General features: G+C 39.9%; 1 protein-coding gene across 10 annotated transcripts in view; it reads right to left on the bottom strand.

Annotated features, from left to right (window-relative positions):
- AGBL1 (AGBL carboxypeptidase 1) overlaps positions 1 to 21,270 on the bottom strand; it is a 239,592-nt gene that overhangs the window by 114,808 nt on the left and 103,514 nt on the right. For all 10 annotated transcript variants that reach the window (XM_086848700.1, XM_086848702.1, XM_086848699.1 and 7 more), the window contains 3 exons: positions 13,162 to 13,291; positions 8,527 to 8,658; positions 4,474 to 4,650 (listed from right to left, as the gene is read on the bottom strand). In XM_086848700.1, coding sequence (XP_086704826.1) covers positions 4,474 to 4,650; positions 8,527 to 8,658; positions 13,162 to 13,291 — 439 coding nt within the window. The remainder of the gene's footprint in view (positions 1 to 4,473; positions 4,651 to 8,526; positions 8,659 to 13,161; positions 13,292 to 21,270) is intronic.

The following is a 21,270-nucleotide window of genomic DNA, read 5'->3' as shown; positions in this document are numbered from 1 at the left end:
TTGCAATCCAGTGGTCAATCATACATGGGTAACAATTTGGCTCATCTAGCAGAAAGAGATCAAACCAGAGCAGGCCTCCTCTGAAGGATGAGAAAGAGGGGAGGCTTTCACCTTGGCATATTGCTTTATTTCAGCCATTCTTCCATGGAGAATCACTGATTCATCACTCATTTAAATATGTCAGCCCATGCTGGTCAGGCTAAAGGGGATGGATAATATTAGATCTTATAATTAGACTAACACTCACCACTTCTGTCCAGCAATGATTTTTTGAATTAAAAATATCAAGAGTGTCTTATGAACTGTATGACCACACTGCTCAGTGCTGAGGTCTCCAGCTCCAGCGTCTCTGCAGAGGGATGGCTTTTTCCTCTAATTGAGCCATAAGAGAAAATTTGGGTTATTCAATTCCTCTGACTTAGAAGAATTAAAAAAGAAAAATTTTATTTCCCAGCTCTTCCAAAAGCTTCCTTCAAAGAGGGATCCATACCAGCAGTAAAATCTCCTTCATAGGATATTGTCAAGACACCTGCTATAATTTGAAAACTCATTTGTTACTCCTTGTTGTTTATAATCCGTTTGAAGCAAAAAGCTAAAATCTATTTCCATTAGTACTCCAACTCCTCCATCAGGCACACCATGCCAAGGAAACTGCTTTTCCAACATAACATGTACACACAGAGCATGAAGCCAAATTTTTTAGCTGTATTACCAAGACATACGGTTTGGAACTCAGCTGTACACCCAGGCACTAAAGGTATTAACTTGGAGGATAATGGATGCAATAATGAATGGAACAGCACAATGGAATATGCTACAGGAGGGTCCTAATTAGCAGGCGAGGTAACAAGGAACCAGGAAGAATGGTGAAAGAGACATGACAGAACAGTGGTTCTTCCAGGGTCATGGCTGTACCTGTACTCAGAACTCCTCACAGCACAGCCTCGTATTCAGACTTTTCAAAACCGAAGATGAGAAGAGGGCTCTGCATCCCACAAAAGGGAGGCAGCAAATGAAATCAATTTAAGCTGGAGGGGTAAAATCTCCAATGAGGGACCAATGCAGACGGTCATCACATGAGCAAAAATGATAAGGGGGTTATTATTTTACTATTGATATTTTCTGGTTTGACCACCAGGCTGCAAACCAGCAGAAACAGGAGGGAAAATTCCATGTGAAACTTCATTACTTTGTTTTTAGCAACTTTCAAATGGAGATAGGGCTCCTCGAAGAGTGATTTGGGTAATCCAGACAAGATGAAAAAGAGTTTGGATATTTTATCACCTTCTTTTCTTGTTCCTAGGTTGAACAAAACCTTAGATAAGATCAATAGTTTCTTTAGTTTTATGTTTCGCTTCCTTAAGGGTAGTTGGCTTATTGCATTTCCATTGATCACACAGACAAGGAGATTCGTCAGACAAACCATCTCTTTTCTCCTTTCATTTCCACCCTCCTCTCCATTTGAAATCAAATGACTTTTAAAGGAAGCCGAGGTCACTACTGTTTCTCATTTACATATCAATAGTACCCAATTCCTGCCTCATCTTTCAGCCACTAAAGTATTTTAAGATTTCAGTCTAAGAGAGGAGTGGGACACATTCCAGGAATAAAACTCACAGCTTTTCTATTAGAAAAACGAAGTTCTGGTTTGCCTCAGCCCTTCATCAACCTGTGGTGAGATGAAGTACACTCACCAGCCTTGTGCAATTAATATTTTAACCTCTTGTAGCCTCTCTACAGTTTTCTTGTTCTTCCTAAATCCTTTGGACAATCCCCATCAGATGCCTCTGTGCAGCTCCAAGTGCTGTACCTGTGCACACAGCCAGCAAAGCAGCTGCTTCAATTAATTCCTTGCTTGAGTTGAAAAGGAAAAAAAAAAGCTTGAAAGCTGGAAAAAAAACCTAAAGACCAGGTTTGCTGCTCTCTGATAGAAGTCTGACCACTGATTCACTGAATGATACTGGATGTGGGAGCCTCTGATGCATTAAACAAGATGTTTTAAATCCTAGCTGCTGTTTCTACTGTACTTCAAGGTGTAAAAGTAAGAAAAAAATTAAGGTTGTGCCTGTCTAGGGGAAATTCTGGATGTATCTGTACAGGGAGATCAGTCATATGCAATTAAAAACTGACTCAATGATCCACAGTCAAACAAATCTTCCAAACCAAATGTCAGAAAGCCCCAAAGTTGACATCTTCTGCCTGAGCATTAGTGTCATTCTACTGCTTAGACACACATCCAACTTCAGGGTCCAAGAGTGAAGAACTCATGTTGAAGCCACTAGAAAAACATGACCTCTTATGTGATTAATTTCCAGTTTACAAGAATGATTTTAGGGCTCCAAGATACTGATGAATTAGCTTTGGCTTGATAGATGGAAGCTGAGGATTAAATGGTATTTATGCAACAAAATCTTCAGTTCAGTCTGTCAATTCCACACTCTTACTAATCCACTTGTAAGAGCAAGCAAATAGGACCAACTCTAAAGACCACTAAAAAGAAGAGGAAATAGCTTAAAAGTATCTATTTTCTGAAAGAGATACTGGATGTATTTATATGCAGCTCCAGTATAATCAACATAAAAGATTATATTCTATTTCAATACTAACAAGTTGTGTACTGAAGGCATTAGGATAAAAATAGTGGGAATACTTTAAATCTGCCTAAATCATAGAAGCTGCAATAAGTGTTTGTATTATCCTTATGACAGAGAAATGGTGAAGGAATTCTTAGTAATGAGAATATTCATGTATCCTCCATCTTTGAGTTCTAAACAGAAAAACCCTCAAAAAACCAGACAAGAATATGTGACCTCATAAACACAACCAGGTAATCCAATTAAGATTCAGATTTTCAGTGCATTCATAATGGAAATTTTAGAACTGCTTTACAGCTTTCAGACTTCCTTGAGAGTCATGGGAGCACTGGATTCTCTCACAAGCCCTCATTTGTGAACTTGTTCTTGTCCTCAGTGCCTGGTGGTGGCCCTGATCTGTGTCAATAAAGAGGACAAGAAAGAACACAGAAAATAATTTCACACATTTTAAGAGATTTCTCTTCCTACTATTTTAAGCATCTAATGACACATATGAAGCAAGTTTGGTTAAAGACCTCACAGATGCTGATGGAGAACCAGTCATTAGATATCAATAAAATCTGATGTGCCACTGGTTTTAGATCTTACTGTGGTTATCTAAGAAATCAGTGAAATTCTCCTCTACAGAGATCATTTGGAGCTCTGTCATTGATTTCAGTCAAAGTAGATTTCCCCCCACTGTCTAAAAAGATTCAAACCCACTGTCTTGACCTGTGGTGCCTATTAAAAAGCCATTAGCACTTCTCAGGAGTAGAGAGTGTTAGATATAATTGCCCTGGGCATTACACTCTCTTGATTTTAACTGTCTGGCTTTTTTTTAATTCTGCCTTTCCTGTCCTGGAATTGATGTGTGTATAGCAGAGCATGGTTAAAACAGCAGCTGAATACTTCCTGCTACATTCTACAGAGAGGTAAAAGGATTAGTATAGAGCTTACAAAGATAATAATTTGAATGTCTTATTAATTAATTGTTATTTGTAATAATGGCTCTTTCCTTAAGGGTCTTTCAGGATCCTTAACTGCTTATTAATGTTGTACAGATAAGGATTGCTCCCTAGTGGAAGAAATGAGGTGGAATATAGAAGCCTTTCAAATAAAAGCAACAGGTTTGGAATAAGAAAAAAGCAAAAAAAATTAGTCATTTGAAGGAATGGAGAATTATGATCACTCAAATACAATCATGAGACTTTATCCTATATTAAAAATTGCCAGGAGATCTCCCAGACTGATGCCTGGTACAAGTGCAGCCCTTCCTACCAACCTCATTTGAGGTGGAATTTGGGCCTGTCTAGATCACAGTCTCAGCCATAGCTTAAATTCATTGACATCTGTCAAAATTACTCTTAGATTGGCTACCTCTGCCTGTCAGAACAGGAAACTCCAAATGCAGGATTCTCAGTGGAGGCTCTTAAATGTAGCCATTTAGGTGAATGCTCAGGCAGTGAGAGCCTGTACCAACGAGTATTACAGTTAATTACCTTAGAATTAGGCTCAAAAATGTCCATATGACCTGCCAGAACTTTTACTATATGACTGAAAAAAAGCCCTTGTAAGGATAAGTCCCTACATATATATATATATATACACATATATGTATCTGTCCCCAAAACACTCCTTTCTTCAGCTCAGTGCTTTTGGCTGCAGACTGGAGTTTCCTTTTATTTCCCTGCTGAATGAAACCTTACAGAGGGACTCTACTTTCTTGGCATGGAAGCTAAAAGAATGATGGGTAAAAGAATAAGATTCCCCTGAAAAGAAATTCTGGCTTACATGGGTCTGGAGATAGCACACAGTGCTCAGCAATGGCCATCTCCTCCAGCCAAGCTCACGAGATGTGCATCAGGAGGGTGGCAGAGGGTTTTTTGGAAGGTTTACTCACTCTGTAGAGTCCGTGGCTGCAGCTGCAGTAGGTGCTTTCCATGGTGTAGCTCCTCAGCACCCCCATTTCCTTCCACACCACCACACGGGCTGTGGACGCCCGGGACTTCTCCACCAGGAAGCTGCAGCTGTTCATGACAAACGCTGGGGCCACTTTATCCAGGATTTTGGGAAGAGTCTGTGAGAAAATGAATTGCAGAGATGTGCACGTGTTGGTATCATACACACACGTACAGAGAGACTTGTTTTTTAATGAGTCAATAATCAAATTTATCCATGGATACTGAGAGCTCCAACCGGTGCATTACCCCTACCCCATGTGAAACCCTCAGATTCTAACATTTGTTTCATTCCAAAGACTAAAATGCAAAGTTTCTGTAGAATTGACATATCTCACTCAAAACCAAACATTTGTACACCCAATAGTTTGGGTGAAGTGCTGAAATCAGTTTTGTTCTCAAGCTGCTTCAACCAACCTACACCTTCCTGTTGAGCTGCCAAGAGCCTCAGCTCAGTATCTGACATCCCAATTCTCCCCTCCACAGTTCTATTTTATCTCCTCCCACCATAAATCCAGGGTCTGACAAGGGTTGAGCCATGGGAGGAATTTTGTCTGAAGCTGGTATGGAGCAGAGAAAGGGGATCTGCTCTTGCAGAACATCACACATAATTATGTGAAAACAGAGCTTAACATTTACCTAATGTGCACTGTGAAACAAACCAAAATAATCTCTTCCAGGTCAAAACAGTGTATTTTATACAGTTTGCTTAAAGAATCAAAGAGTAATAAAAATACAGACAATAAAAAGTAATAATAAAACAAGTAAATATTACATCTTAGCCCTGAGTGGTTTTCTTACTCTCAAAAATCACATTTCCCAACAAAGTCTATAAACACGCCTGAAGAATCAAATATTCCATCAATGAAGAGGCAACAATTACTTAGTCATTAGAGAGGGCTAAATGTGTTATTTTTACACTCTACAAAAATAGGTAACAGCTACATAGGGCACACCTAGTGCTGAAGAACAGGCTGGACTGTTAGATTCACACACACACACACACGTGGGTTATGTCTGCGTGTGGTTGAACTTCAGTGCTGCTACACCAACCACAACATGTGCCAAAACACCGTCTGATCCACCTAGAGGAGACTGAGCAAAATTAGAATATTGGTTACTTCTTTTATGACAGTTTTCTTTAACACCTGAACTGAATGAAATCCTAGCAAAGGCGTTTCCACATATTGCTAGTGGCATTTACCCTTCAATTTCACTCAGTTTGGGTAGTGAGAACTAACCAGCTACTTTAATTTCCAGTAACCATCAGTTTCACCAACTAATTCTGAGGAATTGCAGTTCTGTTCTTTTGGGCTTTACTTCACATCACTGTATGGGAATATTTGGTTTGAAGGTTTTCTCCTAAAACATGCTTATTATGAGAGATACATATTTGGGCTAAAGTACTTTGCAGTATCTCTTGCAAACTACTTAACCATACATATCTTTCATTTATACACATTTCATTTTTCAGTATATTTTGGCTGCAGCTATTACTGGTCTCCTCCAGTTCCATAAGGTCCATTTTCAGATGAAAAAACTGAGATAGAGAAAACTAGAACAAAGCAAGAAACTTCACTTTAAATCTGAGACCACCTCAAGACTCAATCTTAAGTCAAGGTCTCCCATGTTTTACTAGGAGCTGCAGCACTATCTTTTCTGTGGGCACACTGAACAGAGAAACCCTGAAAATTCACTTCTTGCCTTTGATAAAGCATCCAACATTTCTGCACTGCCTTCAGCCTGCTACTTGCTGCACAGACTTAACAAAATTGTACAGCTTCATGCACAGCTTCCAGGTTTTCCTGGATTTTGACTAAGAAGGAAGTAAAAAAAACACAGCAGAATCATATAGCTCAGGTATTTATAAGCCTTAGTATGTGTGAATGGTATATGCCTTTATCTGAACCCACACACAGAATTTTGTAAACTTATCACACCAAATACAGGAATCAGAACCCTAATCCAGTTTCACTTTTTAGAGCAATTCAAATTATATGCATAATCAATCTTTTCCTTTTAATTAAATAACAATAGTGGCAGGTAACATTAATGTCTCTGTACACAGCACTCATTTAGAAGCATTAGCAAACCTGAATTTAATATTCTTTTCGTTTTACCAGCTTTCACTGGATTTCACACTAATGGCTGTTTCTTTTCTATTGATTCTTCTCATTAATTATCTTTCAATAATATATTTTGCGTGAAAACACGTCCCTTTAAAGGATGCTTTTATGATCTTGCAGCAGTGTGACTGCTGGATTTATCATGTGTGACAGCAAAGGAAGCTGCTCCACTTACTGGACCCTGTCCATAAACCTCCAATCCCATTCAAAAATAATGGAATTATATTTCTTTACTAATGTCCCTACAGAGATTGCTGTCAAAGGGGCCTGGAATGTTTATCAAAAGGTTGGGATTACAATGCCAATGCTGTGCAAGTCACCCAAGGCCACCAAATATTGAAGGCGAGGAGGACTCTGACTGTACATTGCCAAGGGCTACAGCTGAATCTATAACATATGAGGCAAAGGCTCTTCCAAAGCCCATAATTTTCTTCAGGTATTTGGTTTCTGTTCCTGTGGAGAAAAATCAATCATGGAGGCCAAATTAATTCCCATTACCTAGAGGAGGCAGGAGAGAAACCTGTGCAAACAGTGGAAGGCAGCAGGTCTGAGGCAGGGCTGGGGATTTGCCAGTTGGAATTGTGGATGTGTCCTCATTTCCCAGCTCAGCAGGGAGACTGTGACCCATAGGCTGGATCTGCAGCAGGCACCCACCTCTCATTTTGTGCAAAAACAAGATTTGAGCCACAAAAGCCTTTCTTCTGGGCCACTGCAGAGTATTCTTGGATAGCCTTGGAGCCTTTCTTCATTGCAGATTCAGGTCAGGCTCCAAATGCTGACAGGAACATTTGAATTCTGTCTGTGCAGCAGCGAGCCCTCCTCAGCCTTTGCAAGCCCCCGGAATTCAAACACAGCCAAAAATGCCCTGGCTGTGGGAACCCTCCCTGCTCTCCCCAGGAATCAATGTTTGCCACGGGGACCCCTCACAACCAACACTTTTTCCTCCTGTAAAGTTTCAGGTTTTTTCTGTGCAGCTCCGTAAGATGAGCATGGAAAACATGACAATCTCATGGAAGAATATTGAATATTTATGCTGAAGTAGAAAAAAATATACAGAGGCATAAACTGACAAAGACTTTTCAACCTCTTGCAGGATTGAGTGATCCAAGCTGTAACTCCATAATCAGTTTGACTGGACCTTATAAAATTCTCTTTTTTCCCTGAAAAATCTTATTTAATAGGAAAATATAATTTAAACCTATTAAAAAGAAATAGAGAGAGATAAGCAGGAAATCCAAAGAAGACTCTGATGAACAAGACATTCCCATGAACAGATATAAAACAGATTTTAGAATTTGTTCTAATTCAAAAAAATAAAAAAATAAAAAAAAAGGTTCCTAGGTATGACATCAAACATTTGTTCTGGAGATAGCTTCACTATGACAGGTTTTTTTGGCATCCATTGAATTATCTCATTTTTCCAGGGGGACCAGGAGCATTTTGATGTCTTTTGATGACGACATTCAATTGAGTAGGACTGTGGGACACCATCACATTCTCAGTTAACATTACATAATTCCCATTTATTTTCATATTGTGGGTAGGATGGTGAGGACAAAATTGTATGTATATTTAGAAATTATAAAACACACAAAAATATGTCTGTCCTATTAACTTGTAGTCAAATATTATAGCACATCATTTTACTGAAATTAAATAAATAGCAAATACACCATCAGTAGATTGGTCCCTAACATCTGGTGCATTAAGATATCACATGTGACTCAAAATTTTCTGGACCATTATTCCACAAGAACAAGGAAAGTTTGTACCCTATCACCAGAATTTCTGAGGTGACCTTATCTTAAATATTTTAAATATATTAGCACATACAGGCTGCTAATTAAGGAAGGAACCAGGTGGACCTACCCTGTAGCCAACATCTTCTGTGACAACTGCTGTGTCAACCATGCAGCCTGCCTGCCACAAGGTCTCTTTAATGCTGCAGCCATAGAGAAACACATTCTTTTTCTGGGAGTGCCCATGGTAGTCACAGAACACCTAAAGAGAGGAAAAAACAAGGCAAAATGTTGAACACTGGAAAGGTTTCTTGGTTCTTTACAATAAGCAGTATTAGACTATGGCAGGGAGGTGTAAATGTTGGGTTTTTTTTCTGGTGTCTTCAGAGTAGCTTAGACTCTGGGCCGTGCCTTTGACCTGTGTCAGACTTCATTAGTCTCTTGTATCTTGCTTTATTTATTTGATCTGACATGATCTCAGGGGTCCAGAGTCAAGCCTAGTGCACTTCTGTCTGCAGCAGAAGTAAACATGACACCTGTGCAAGAATCCATGGCAACTCAGGAACCTAAGGGTTCATGAGAACTCCTAATATCACAACAGAGCAATTTGCCAGGCTCTTTCTACTTCCAAACTCCTAAACTCCAGCTTTATCCTCATGAGATTTGAAATCTATGCCTTCCCAAGCGATTAATCATCGCTTTGTCATCTTTAAATTAAAAACCCATGCTACATAATTTTCAGGAAACTATAATTGTGCAATTGTATTGTCAGATCTTTGCATGAATTCCTGCAAGTCAAGCACAGAAAATGACCCATATTCAAGGCAAATAATCTCATTCCACACTAATCTACCTGTCTATCCAATCCATCTCTCAAGTCAGCTGTCATATAAACGAGGTACAAGGCATAGTCCCAGTTTTAGCGGAAGTTTTGATTGCCTTTATAGGCAGATATTGATTCCCATGGAAATGAAAATCACAATTTAATGACCTGAGAGGTAAATATTGACCCAGGTCTTAAAGAATAATCAATCTCAGTGCCCTCTGAGATATGAAGTCGATGTACACATGGCTGTTACATATATTCTCCATGTCTTCATCAGGAATATTCAGAAATCTGTCAATGAAAAGATACAAACCTCTAAAGAGAAGGTATTATTTGACTTTAAACCAACAGCATGCACCGTGAAGTAGAAAGGAGTTTCAAGATTTCATTGAAATGGTTTTCCAGGACTTATGCTGGAGATGAATGTGTGTGGGAAGGTAGAGAAAAATGATAGATCCACACAGAGATGGGGGAGAAATATGGGGTGCAAAAAAATAGAATCACAGAATCGTTTAGGCTGGAAGATATCTCTAAAATCATCAGGTCCAATTATTAACCCAGCACTGCCAAATCCACCACTACACCCTGTCCCCAAGTGCCACAACTGCACATCTTTAAATACCTGCAGGATGGCGACTCCACCACTGCTCAGGGCAGCCTTTTCCAATGCTTGATAACCCTTCAGAGAAGGAATTTCTTCCTCATATCCAACCTAAACCTCCCCTGGAACAACTTGAGGCCTTTCCCTCTTCTCCTGTCAATTGTTGCTTGGGAGAAGAGACTGACATCCACTCACTGTCAGCCTGTCCCTCTGCAGAGCCCTCCTACCCTCCAGCAGATCAACACTCCCACCCATATTCTTACCTAAATACATGCACAAGAGGGGAGAAACAGATGGAGAACATGAGCTTCTTCCACCAACTGTTAGGGCAAGACTCACCCTAGTTTGCTTATTTACCACAGGAACTAAGTTTAGCTGCAGCACGTCAGGGAGTTTATTTATCTGGGAATTGAGCACGTACATTCCTTCAGCTCCTCTGACACCAGAGAGGCTGAGGCACACAGAATAACCAGTCAGATGGACAACTGTACACATCCCATATCTTACATGCTGCTGCTTCCTTTGCTTTCTGACCTGCCAGCTTCCCTTCCCACACCACCACTCACCTCCAGATCTTTGTGTGGGGCTGCAGGTTCCACACCTGGAGCTTGTGAACAGCCACCCACCCAGAAACAACTCTGATCCACACACAATTATCCAGGAATGCCTCCTTCCAAAGAGCTGCATTGGTTAATTCTCTTAATGACAGACATTCTTCCAGCTAGTTTTTCATCTAAGCTATCAGCAATACACAGTCACATCTTAGGTTAACCACAGTTACCACCTAGAATGTATTTCTATGAATATCAAAGAGGATTTTACATCTTTTGTCTGATTTTAAGGCAGAGAACTCAGCTCAACTGGGTATCAATTACCTGCCAATTTACAGAATTACAACACACAAAAGACAATATATTATCTGCCTAAAATATTATTTATCATAAAGCACACAGGGATGATCAGAGAGTGGGGCTTCCTGATAAGTAGCAGGTATATAATTCTGCACCTCAAGAAGCCTGCAACCAGGTCCTTAGTGACAGATCTGGATTGAGACTTCTTTATTGGTATAGGATTACCAAAGCCAGGTTCTGTAATTTGGCAGCTGCTTCAGGCCATGGAATCTTTCAGAGTGTCACCAGCTTCCACAGTAGAGGCATCAGTGCCACCGAAATCACTTTCTTTCTATTTGCAAGTTGCAGAGTGCTACAGTTTAATTAATTTAACTGGATACTGCAGTCACTCCCAATGTTTATACCAAATTATTCTCTACAGCACATTCTTCTGCCTGATTTTCACACCACAGGGTAGCTTATGTCTCACCATTCAGCCAAGGCTAAGAGATATCTTGAAGTCTGAGCACCCAACACAGAATTCTTCCTGGGATATGTCTGGGCAAACACTGAGCAAACTTGGCATCTCCCATGCTTTTTCTTCAGCCTGTCCTTCCATATGGCTGGGACACTGAGACACACAAACCAGTCAGACTCCCAAGCTTGCACTCACTGGGATATGACTCAAAGACATGCACAGTTTTGAAATCTATTTAAAGTTATTTGCCAGCACTGATCTGAAAGGTAAGGACTGCCTTCTAGCTCAAAAACAACACTCCTCATGAGTCACAGAACCAGGTACCTTTTAAAATAAAAGAAAAGCAATTTATAAAGTGGAAAGCAAGAAAAGCTGTTGGAAAACAGAACTTTTTGAAATTTCTTCTCTTTTTTTGTGTCAACTCTCTGTCTTAATAACATTGTGACAGGACACTAAATGCCAGTTTTGAGGTAGACATGCTTCTAACCATGTTTTTTCCTCTCAATGACTACATTCTTGCAGGCTGTACTCGTTTCCAAGCTTGATTTAATGCCTTTGAGAGGCAGCAAACTCTGCTCAGAGCCTTCTGGTCCACTGGAAGTTCCTTTCCCCTTTTGGAGCACTGGAGATGAGATTCTCTGCAATGTCCCAGTGCCCCAGTCCCTTGGTCTCATTAGGGTTCCCACAGCCAACAAGGTAAGCAAAAAACCTCCATCATTTAACAGGCTGCTTTCATTTTAACAAAAGAATTAAAGTGGCCTTGCTTTAAAGTGGCTGAAGTTCTTTGTTCTTCTCCTTCAAGCTTTTCAAGATTTTCTTTGCTTCAAAGAAAACTGCTTGCACATCCCTAGGATAAATTAAACCAAATCAGTTCACAGAAATCATGTGGTTATCAGTGAACTTGGCTCCATGGGATCTTAAAAGAAAACCCAATAAAAACAAATAAACAACAACAACAAAAAAAAAAAAAATCCAAAACCCAAACCCTCTTCTGAAGGAGGGAAAAGACATTTTCAATGGATTCTTCAAAGGAAAAGTAAAATCATTTTATGCAGTCTGTGAGTGAGGGAGATGGCAGGATCAATAGTCTCCGTTCACTCAACAAGGATGAAAACTTGCACTGAGTATTTGACATCATGCACCTGAATATGACAAAGAGGGTCACGTATTAAAGGAGGCCAGACAGCAAATTACAGGGTAAAGCAGGACATCCTACACTACTCTGAACCAAAGGAAAAAGCTGGTGATGCAATTTGCAACTCTGAGCTGAATTTTAACAATACTTCTCAGCCTACAGAGATACATTTCAGGGCTTAGACAAAAACTAAATTACTTCAAGAATTCTTTTAGAGAAGCTCACAGACATTTTCACCTTGTCTGGGGCTTTTCTCACCAAACCCAGAGGGATTCTGGAGCACTTGGACATTTCCTGCCTGGCTGTAGCTATCACCAACAAACCTGCCAGTCCATGTATCCCCATCTGTTTGTCAATTTTGAAGTTCCTTGTGGTTTTCCTCCTGGGGTCTCAGAACTATCTTTTCCTTCTGCTAGGCAACTGAGCAGATGGGATGGATCCCAGAATTTCTGGTAGCCCCCAAACCCCGTCCTTTTCTTCCCATTCCCAAAGCAGCAGGGAAGTTCACACACCCTGTTTTTGTGATTGCATGGCCTTTAGCACAGTCCATTTAGACTAAATCTTCTAGGAATTTCTCCTAATGCTTCCATGAAGATAGCAATAATCTGCTCATAATATTTAGCTTAGTTGGAATATTTTGAGGATATAAAGTGCTTTAAGAAATTAATTTTCTTATTTTTATTACAGGTATACAGAGATTCTGAAATTTGGAGTTGCTGGTTAGAAGATTCAATAAGTGATAAATACTCAAAGAGTTCCAAAACAATTCCACAAGATGAAAGTGTAACAGCACACGATGCTCCCAAACCACTCCAGCTCTGCAGCAAGACTCTTCACAAAAGTAAAACAATCAATCCATTCACAGAATCACACAAAAATCCTGGAAGAGACTCACCAGAGGAGCCCGGCCAATGCTGCTCAGGTAATAGAGGAGACCTTTGGCATGGTAAATCGTTGGGTGCAGCTGGGAACTGGGTGTCAGCCACTGCCTGTTGAGGTCATCTCCACTCAGTGAACAACGAAGGCTGGAATCAGGAAGCAACACATCACAAACTGGCAAAACAACAGCTGTTTCCAAAGCATTTCCAGTCCTGGCAAGCCATGGCACAAAGGACAGGGAATGTCAATAGAACACAGATATAATGCTTTTGAACACTGGGCTGGAATGAATCGCTAATCCATATTATACTTTTCAGGTTCTTATAGTATATTAATTTTACAATTTCCTTCTAAGGTTCATATAATTGTTGTCATGCAAATAAATGCAGTTTTTCACTTACCTAAGAAGGCACAAATCAAAAGACCACACAGAAAAAAAGTCTCCTGAAACATTCTAAATTCTGTGCTGTGAAATTCATGCAGCTTGCATAGAGCACAAGCTTCTCAAAGCCCCCAGAGCAAACAAGCACATCCAGCTTCTACTCATTCTAATTGAAGACATGCACTCAAATCTCATTGACCAGTGTGAAAAATGAATGCACTTAAATGAGATGTGCTGGGTGTCTCATTTAAGCTTCTCTACTCACAAGAAATGTCTCTATCTAAAGCCCATCAAGGAGATCATGATGCCTGCTAGAGCATTATGTAGAACAATTACCCAGCTTCACTGCAAAGGCTAGATAAAAAGCTAAATAAGAATCCCAGGTTTGCACTGAGGAAACGTTACCCTTAGTTAGTGAAAACATATTCTGTTACTGACTCAATGATCAGTGGAAGATTGTGCAGATACTTGACCATGTGGAGCAGTACAGCACTGTGCAATTTTGAAAAATTCAACTAATCTCCCTTGTTAGTGACTGTGTAGATCAGAGCCTTACACTCTTCAAAGGACTTGCTGTAATTTGGTTGATAATTTTCAACTCACAGTGTGGTGATAAAATTCAGGAATCCACCCTCCAGCATATGAGATATTGTGGTAGGTCCTCATCATCTCCAAACTACCCACTAGAATGCCTCCAGTGGCACTGTAAAGTTGGGGTGCATCTTCTTCAGAAAAGTTTAAATATCCTATATGTTGGATGAATTTCTAGCTACAGAGTTGCATCTAGCTTGCCTGCATCAACCTCTTAGAACAAATTAAAATAAAATGTACTAATAAGAGATGGGTCCTGCTGTTGTATTGACAGAGGTTGGGGTGTGCTGCATGTGGCATCTTGGGCATTATCAATGCCTTGCAAAATGCTTTAAGGAAAAGGGCTGTAAAACAGGAATGTTTGGGGGTTTTTCAATAGGTGGGAATAATGGAGAACTGGTTAAAAATGGAAGACAAAGAAATAATGAGTTACTAAGAATATTTCACTTATCTTTAATGCAGAAAAAATAGGTCTTTAATGACATCTTGGGGTTTCTGGCAACACCACAAGATCCATTCCAGATTTACTCTAGTTTCAGTTATCTGAATTCCCTTATTTCCTCATAATCCATACTCCCCATGTTACTCAGCAAATCAGAAAACACTAGCAATAGCTAACACTTGGGAAATCAGCAAATGCTGCTGGGAGGCTTCTGCCAAAAATTCTGCATGAAGACATGACATCTTCTGTTGTGTTTCTTAAGGGCTCTCTGGATCAAGTTACCTTTAGGCTCACCTCTCCTGATCTTCAGGACAACAGCTGCTCAGCTGAGATTAGGAGCTGTATTTCTGCCAAGAATTTGTGTGTGCCTACTGATTTTCCCTTCGACAGGTACAATGCCACAGAAGGAGTCACTGAATTGCATAAAGAAACCCATATTTCTCCAATATGACCAGCAAAAAAATAAAATCAAACGCTTCCTTGTCATCAGGCTGTGATGTCTTCCTCCATCACAGTTATACATACCAGGGAGAAAAACTAATTGAGAAAAACAACAGAATTTCCATTCTGAAGGAAAGAATGATAGCTGAGCTTGTATTCCCATGTTTAATTTAATATCAAGAAGAAAAAATGTGAGTCTTTTTGTTTCAGACCTACAGAACTAGATTTTCAACATTGTCATTGGTCACACCCCAAACCTCTATACCCCCTTTTCTGGGGGAATTGACATTAGTATATGCCTGCTCACAACATCCACATTTCCCTCTGCTAAAAAATGCCTACGTACACACTGGACAAGTTCAACATAAAGAGAGAAACAAGCAGGGGAATAGAAACATGACAGCTGAAAATTACTGCTAAAAGGATTCAGTAAATACAGAGACTAATACTAAATCACTGCCAAACTCATTTTTTATTTTTTAGACTGAACTAAAAGCTTCTAAAGATGTTCATTATTCCTTTAGCAATTATATAGAAACCCCATGATCTGTCACATAAGAAAAACTCCTAATCAAATCCATAATGCAATTTGCCAGTTCTGTTGCTCTTTTTTTGTGACTTCCTTCAGAGGTGACTGTGACAAGACAATCCTCAGCTCTGCAGTTCACAGGTGCTGCTGTGCCTAGTATTAGTTTAAGAAGTGTAATCCAACTCTCAAACAATAATTTGGAAGTTCTTATGAACTGTTTGGGAAGAAGGTAACATCTCTACATAAAGCCAAGAGCCAGGAGACAAAGTTCAGCTTTGTCCCCTCAAAGATTAACATCTCTGCTCATTTAAAGGTTTAAATATTAGCCCTCAGCTTGGCTGTATCCACAGCTCTTCAGGACATGCAGAATTTGAATTTAATTACATGAGGCTGATTTTTTCCACCTTGCTCTGTCTTTCCTTCATTCTGCTGAAATCTGTTTACTTTTGAACATGCCAATTCCCTGACAGTCCTGTTTCTCCTCATGCCTTCATTCCTTCTCTCTCTTTCCTAATAGTGATAACATGCACAGATAATGGTTTTGCCTATTATTCTCTGCAGCCAAGGGTGAAGGTAAAATATTAAGCTGATTTCAAATGCTGATAGCAAATAAAGGGACTGAAGAGCTGAGACTGGCTTTGAATGTTTGGCAGGATTTAATGAAATTCACTACTCAAATCAAAGGCCTTTCTTACAACACAGTTCCAAGCTATTATATTTCCTTTAAATGCTTTACATGTCCTTTTGTCTTTTGCAGCATTAGCAAGACTACATGCCACCTTGGATGGGACTAGTGGCAGCAAAAACCCTTGCCAGAAAAAATTCCAATAAAAAACACCACTTCTGTGGCTCTATATACAGTACCTGAAATTCTGCTCATTGTTACATACCTTCAACCCAAGTGCATTGCCCAGAGATATCTCAAATAATTAAACTGTGACTCTATTGTTCAAAAGCCTGTTCTGTTTGTTATAGTCCTCCCCTTTCCTCTACTTTTATATAGCCAAGACATTTTGGCTTTAAGGGCAAAGTAACCTCAAATAGTGCACAAAACTCAGCCCAAGCCACGTGTATGGATGGAGAGACCCTGCCTGGTCCTGGCATGAGGCTTGATAAGGCCAACAGAACATTTCAGTTGACTGCAGTAAGTCTGTGTCCCATAAAGGTACAAAAATGGCAGGGGATGAGAAGCACAGAAACACTGGAAAAACAAAACTGAACAGGGTTTTGTAGTAAAGAGATTGGGGATAAGAATAATACACAAGATATTAGACAAGGAACAATGAAATGGAGAGAGAGAAAAGTCACTTTTTAAAGAAAATATGTTGCTGTGCTTGGAAGATAAAATGTTTCCCAGTCTCCTGTCCATAATAGATAAAAGGAAAGACAGGAACCATCATATTGAATGAATGATGTCAGGACTGATAATAACAGCACCTGGGGCACAGGGAAATATAAAATCTAAAGGGATGCATCATGTTTGATATGTAGGGAAAAGCATCACCATTCACTGTGCATCTTAAAAGCAGACAGCAGTACCAGTGTAGGATGAGAGTAGCTGTATAAAAGGCAGCAGGCACAAGTAAAGATCAAGATGCCATTGAGCAGCAAGAGGCAGCTTCAACCAAACACAGCATGCTGGACTTTATAAATAACAGCAGCCTAGGATGAAAACTGAAATATTTGTATTAAGGTGTTTTGGTCTTGCCATTCAGAAAACTCAGAGCAACAGGGAGGGGGGAAAAAAACCACAAAACAAAAAACCAAAAAGGATAGAAAATCCTTTATTTCTCTTTATTTTAAATCTTTCCTGAGATTAAGATTTGGTAATATTAGGAAGCAGCAGCAGCAGTAAAGCCCTCCTTCATACTGTAATGGAGCATGTCAGAAATATAACCATTATTTTCTGGCTTTGTTCAAGACCATGGGCTGAAATCATAATGACTGCACTGCATTCTTGATATGGCCCTGTGATGCCAATGATTATTCTAGAAATGGAATATCACCAGAACAATGTAAAATTTGGAGGATTTACAATGAAACAGTTGTCATCAGCATTATTGCAGCAAACAATTTATTTCCCATCCTTCTGACTGCAACACGAATGCTAAAATGTGTACAATAGAACAAGGCTCAAGAGCAGTTTACCTTCCCAACATAACCAAAACATCTGGGAGTCCAGGAGCTACAATCCCTATTCCATATCTCTTTTCTTCAAGCATCTATTTCTTTAATTCCTAACCACACTCCTGTCCTTACTAATGCATGACCTACTGCAATGTTAATTGTCCTCAAAACTCATTTGCACCACACCTAAATGCCAAACTGGTTTTTATCAAGATTGTAGACCACAGTAAGCACTGGAGCACCATGGCAGGCTGGCCCTGTTTAACTGACCAGATGATAAAAAACAAGGCCAAAACGTCAGCTTCTCCTAAGAGATCCCCATAAAGTACCAAACAGTGGTGGTTTTTCAATTGCACTGTGAAATGCTGCCTATTTATTTTATCACCAAGACTTTAAGAGGAAAATTTTTACTACTCTCTTCTCTTTTATTTTATGGCACCTTACACACACACAATGCCAGACTCACATCCTGAGTGACACTTGTGCTACCTGGGTGCCAACCAATTTAAGGGTGCCAATGAAACGTCGCGTCCCATTTCAGCCCGTGGCTGCTCCACCACCCTCCCCTCCCAGGGCTGATAAATCCATGATGCACCATTGGACAAACACTATCCTGAGGTATCACCCTGCCAGTTTTCTCCTGCCTCCCGACAGCTGAGCACTGATACTAATTAGGGTAATGAACCTGCAGCGTTTGACTCGCTGCGTCTGACTGATTTTGTCACAATGGACAATTCCTTGCTTCCCAAGATAAATGATGCAATCTGTGCTCTTCCTGCTCCGTGCATGTACTGTATCTCTATCCTTGCTCAGCTGCCTCTGATGGAAGGGCTCCTTTTCTCTCTGTGGACACATTCCATTAAGCCACACTTGGTCACAAATCACTTGGAGATGCAGAACGAGACCCCAGCTAATGCTGCCAATGTCATCATCAAATAAGACAAGGAGTTCACCTGATCTGCTGGAAAGGTGAGCAAACAGGATTGTCAGGGAGGAGCCAGCCTCCCTCCCAGTTCCACACCAAAGGATGCCCAGCTCATTTCTATTTCTTCTATTTGTAATTGCAGTAATTATTAAATACCAGATAATTTATTCACCTGAGGTTGCCCATACTTTGCACTGGCCTCTATGAGAAAAGTTCAAGTAATAAAAGTTTTGTGCTATTTATGAGGGAGCAAATAAGGACTCAGGGAACAAATAAAAACTAGGTTCTCATCCACGACATGGGGTCATCTCAAATCTCTTCTGAGGATCTTCAAATACTTTATTCAGTAAAAAAAGCCTTAGAACAGCATTTCTTAGACACTGGGTTTGGGTGGAAATTTCACTTTTCAGTTCTTATAACAAGTATCGACTTTTTGCAGGAAATATTGACTTTTCTTCACCAATCCAACACCAATTCCCCAGAAAACTGAATTTTCTGTCAAAACTCCAGATTTTACTATCCAAAACATCAGAACTGGTTACGGAGATGTCTCAGAAAACCTGAATTTGAGGTTTCTTAGGCACCTGTTCCTCTCTTTCAGAGCATGTCCTTGAGGGGAGCACATTTTCTCTAAATGCAACATCAAGACTCTGTGACAGCACTCAGTGAGATGCAGAATCATGGCACAACATGGGAGCTGTAGTTTGGCTGGAGGAGCCTGGACAAGGGCAGCCAAACAACTCCCAAAGGGTACCGTGATGACACTTCCAAATAGAAGGACTGTTTTCAAATGGGAAGATTTGGCTCTGGTTTTGATTATCCATTATTCATAGAAAAGCTTAAGCTTTCCATGGGGGGAAAAAAATAAACAAAAAATCCTGAAAAATATTTTCCCAAACAGCCCCACTTATATCCTCCTACAAGCCATGTCAGCAAATCCTAATTTTGCAAGCAGGGATATTGAGAAGTGAAGCCACTCATGCAGCAAAGCTGTAAATCAATGAAAAACTAGGAATAGAACCTGACAGCTGATGAAAGCATATCACATCAACTAAAACTTTACTTTTAAATTTATGTCCTTTAGCCTGTTTCTAATTCCTGTACCCTTTCCTATTTTAAATATGGCTTGTATCCATAGAGCTGAAGAGGATTCTTAACTGACTTAAGCTAATTGCACACATATGGGTTGCATCGAATTAACTGAGTTGATTTAAAAATCTGTTAAATCAGTGCAATCTCTGCATATAAACGAGCACTAAGAATTGCAATTTGCAGATGATTGTTCTAACACTTAAACCAAAACAAACAATGCATAAGGGCAAAGCACTGCATCATAGAATTAAGTGATAATAACAGGCAAGGTGTGTGGAGGCCCAGGGGGGGAAAAAAAAAAAAAAAAAAGAAAAAAAAAAGAAAAGAAAAGAAAAGAATGTCCTCTGGTGGCTTCAGACCTCCAATAGTTTTTTTCTATGATCCACCCCAGCCAAACAGTCTAGGAGGTGGTACCTTGGCACCTGCAAAGTTTTGTATGGGAATCAGGCTTGTTTCAGCCAGCTGACACACCTCACAGCGAAGCAGGACAGTCAGCTGGCAAGGAAGAAAGACAAAAAGAAAAGTGAGAAAGAAGCCAAGAAGACTTCAGAGAGATGAAGGTGAGGAAGCATGAAGCCACTCCTCCCCAGCTGAGGTGCAGCATGTCCCATTCTCCATCACCTCAGCCATCTTCAATAAAAACAAGCAGCAGGGATAAATCTCTGCAAGTCACACCTGCATAACAATGAGGTGGTGGTGTTCCAAAATGAGATACTTTTGAGCACATATATTTTTGGCCCTGTAGGAGGCTGAAAGGTTGTTTTGCCAAATTTGTTCTGTTGATTTCTGAAGAGAGGTTAATAATAAACTTTACAAAAAAAGTGTTTAAAACACGGCTGATCCAGATTAGGCAGTGTTGGCTGTCCCCTGTAATGCTAAGAAGTAGGCTCACATAATAAGTCTCCAGTATTAAATCTCATTTGTCAAAAAAAAGATTCTGTTTCTTTTTTCTAAGAAAAACCTGGCATGGGATGGGTTTACTGTGTTACCAAGTCACTTCACCAAGTCACTCATTTCAGCATAGGAGCACAAAAAGGGACCTCAGTGCACAAGAGGCTGCTGTGATTTATGGTGGAATTCGCCACAGGCTGACATAATTCCTCCATTAGTAAATTATAGTTCTGGAAATGCAGAATTAACTGAAATATGCTGATTTGTAGCTTACAAAATAATACAAATGCAATTACGAAGTTTGCTAACTCTTTCCTTTGCAAGGCAGTGGGCTGGCTAAGGAAGATAACAGTGGACTGTGCTGCTCATCCTAGAAGGGTTTCTCCCCTTTTTTCCATTTCAACTCTACCTCTTCTTCCAGTTCAATCAATATGATTATGAAGGCATTACAGCTACATCTTTAACATCACTGGAAATTCCTACTATAGGAGGCTACAGCATTTTAGGACTTGATCTCTACTAACTTCACAGGCTACCAGCACAGCAAATATCTCTCTGCAATATAGTGATATTTCCTCACAGGTTACTCAGTGATGATACATATGAATCCACGCTTTTTATACTTCTCCTTTGTGACATGGGATTTCTAACTCTGCCTGTGAATTCCACTGAGGAGCCAGGAGCTCCTATAAAACACTGCTTTCT

This window comes from Cyanistes caeruleus, chromosome 13 (assembly GCF_971803275.1).
Source record: "Cyanistes caeruleus chromosome 13, bCyaCae1.hap1.1, whole genome shotgun sequence".
Lineage (NCBI taxonomy): Eukaryota > Metazoa > Chordata > Aves > Passeriformes > Paridae > Cyanistes > Cyanistes caeruleus.
Note: the sequence above shows the minus strand (reverse complement) of the source record. Positions and strands in the feature narration are given on the sequence as shown.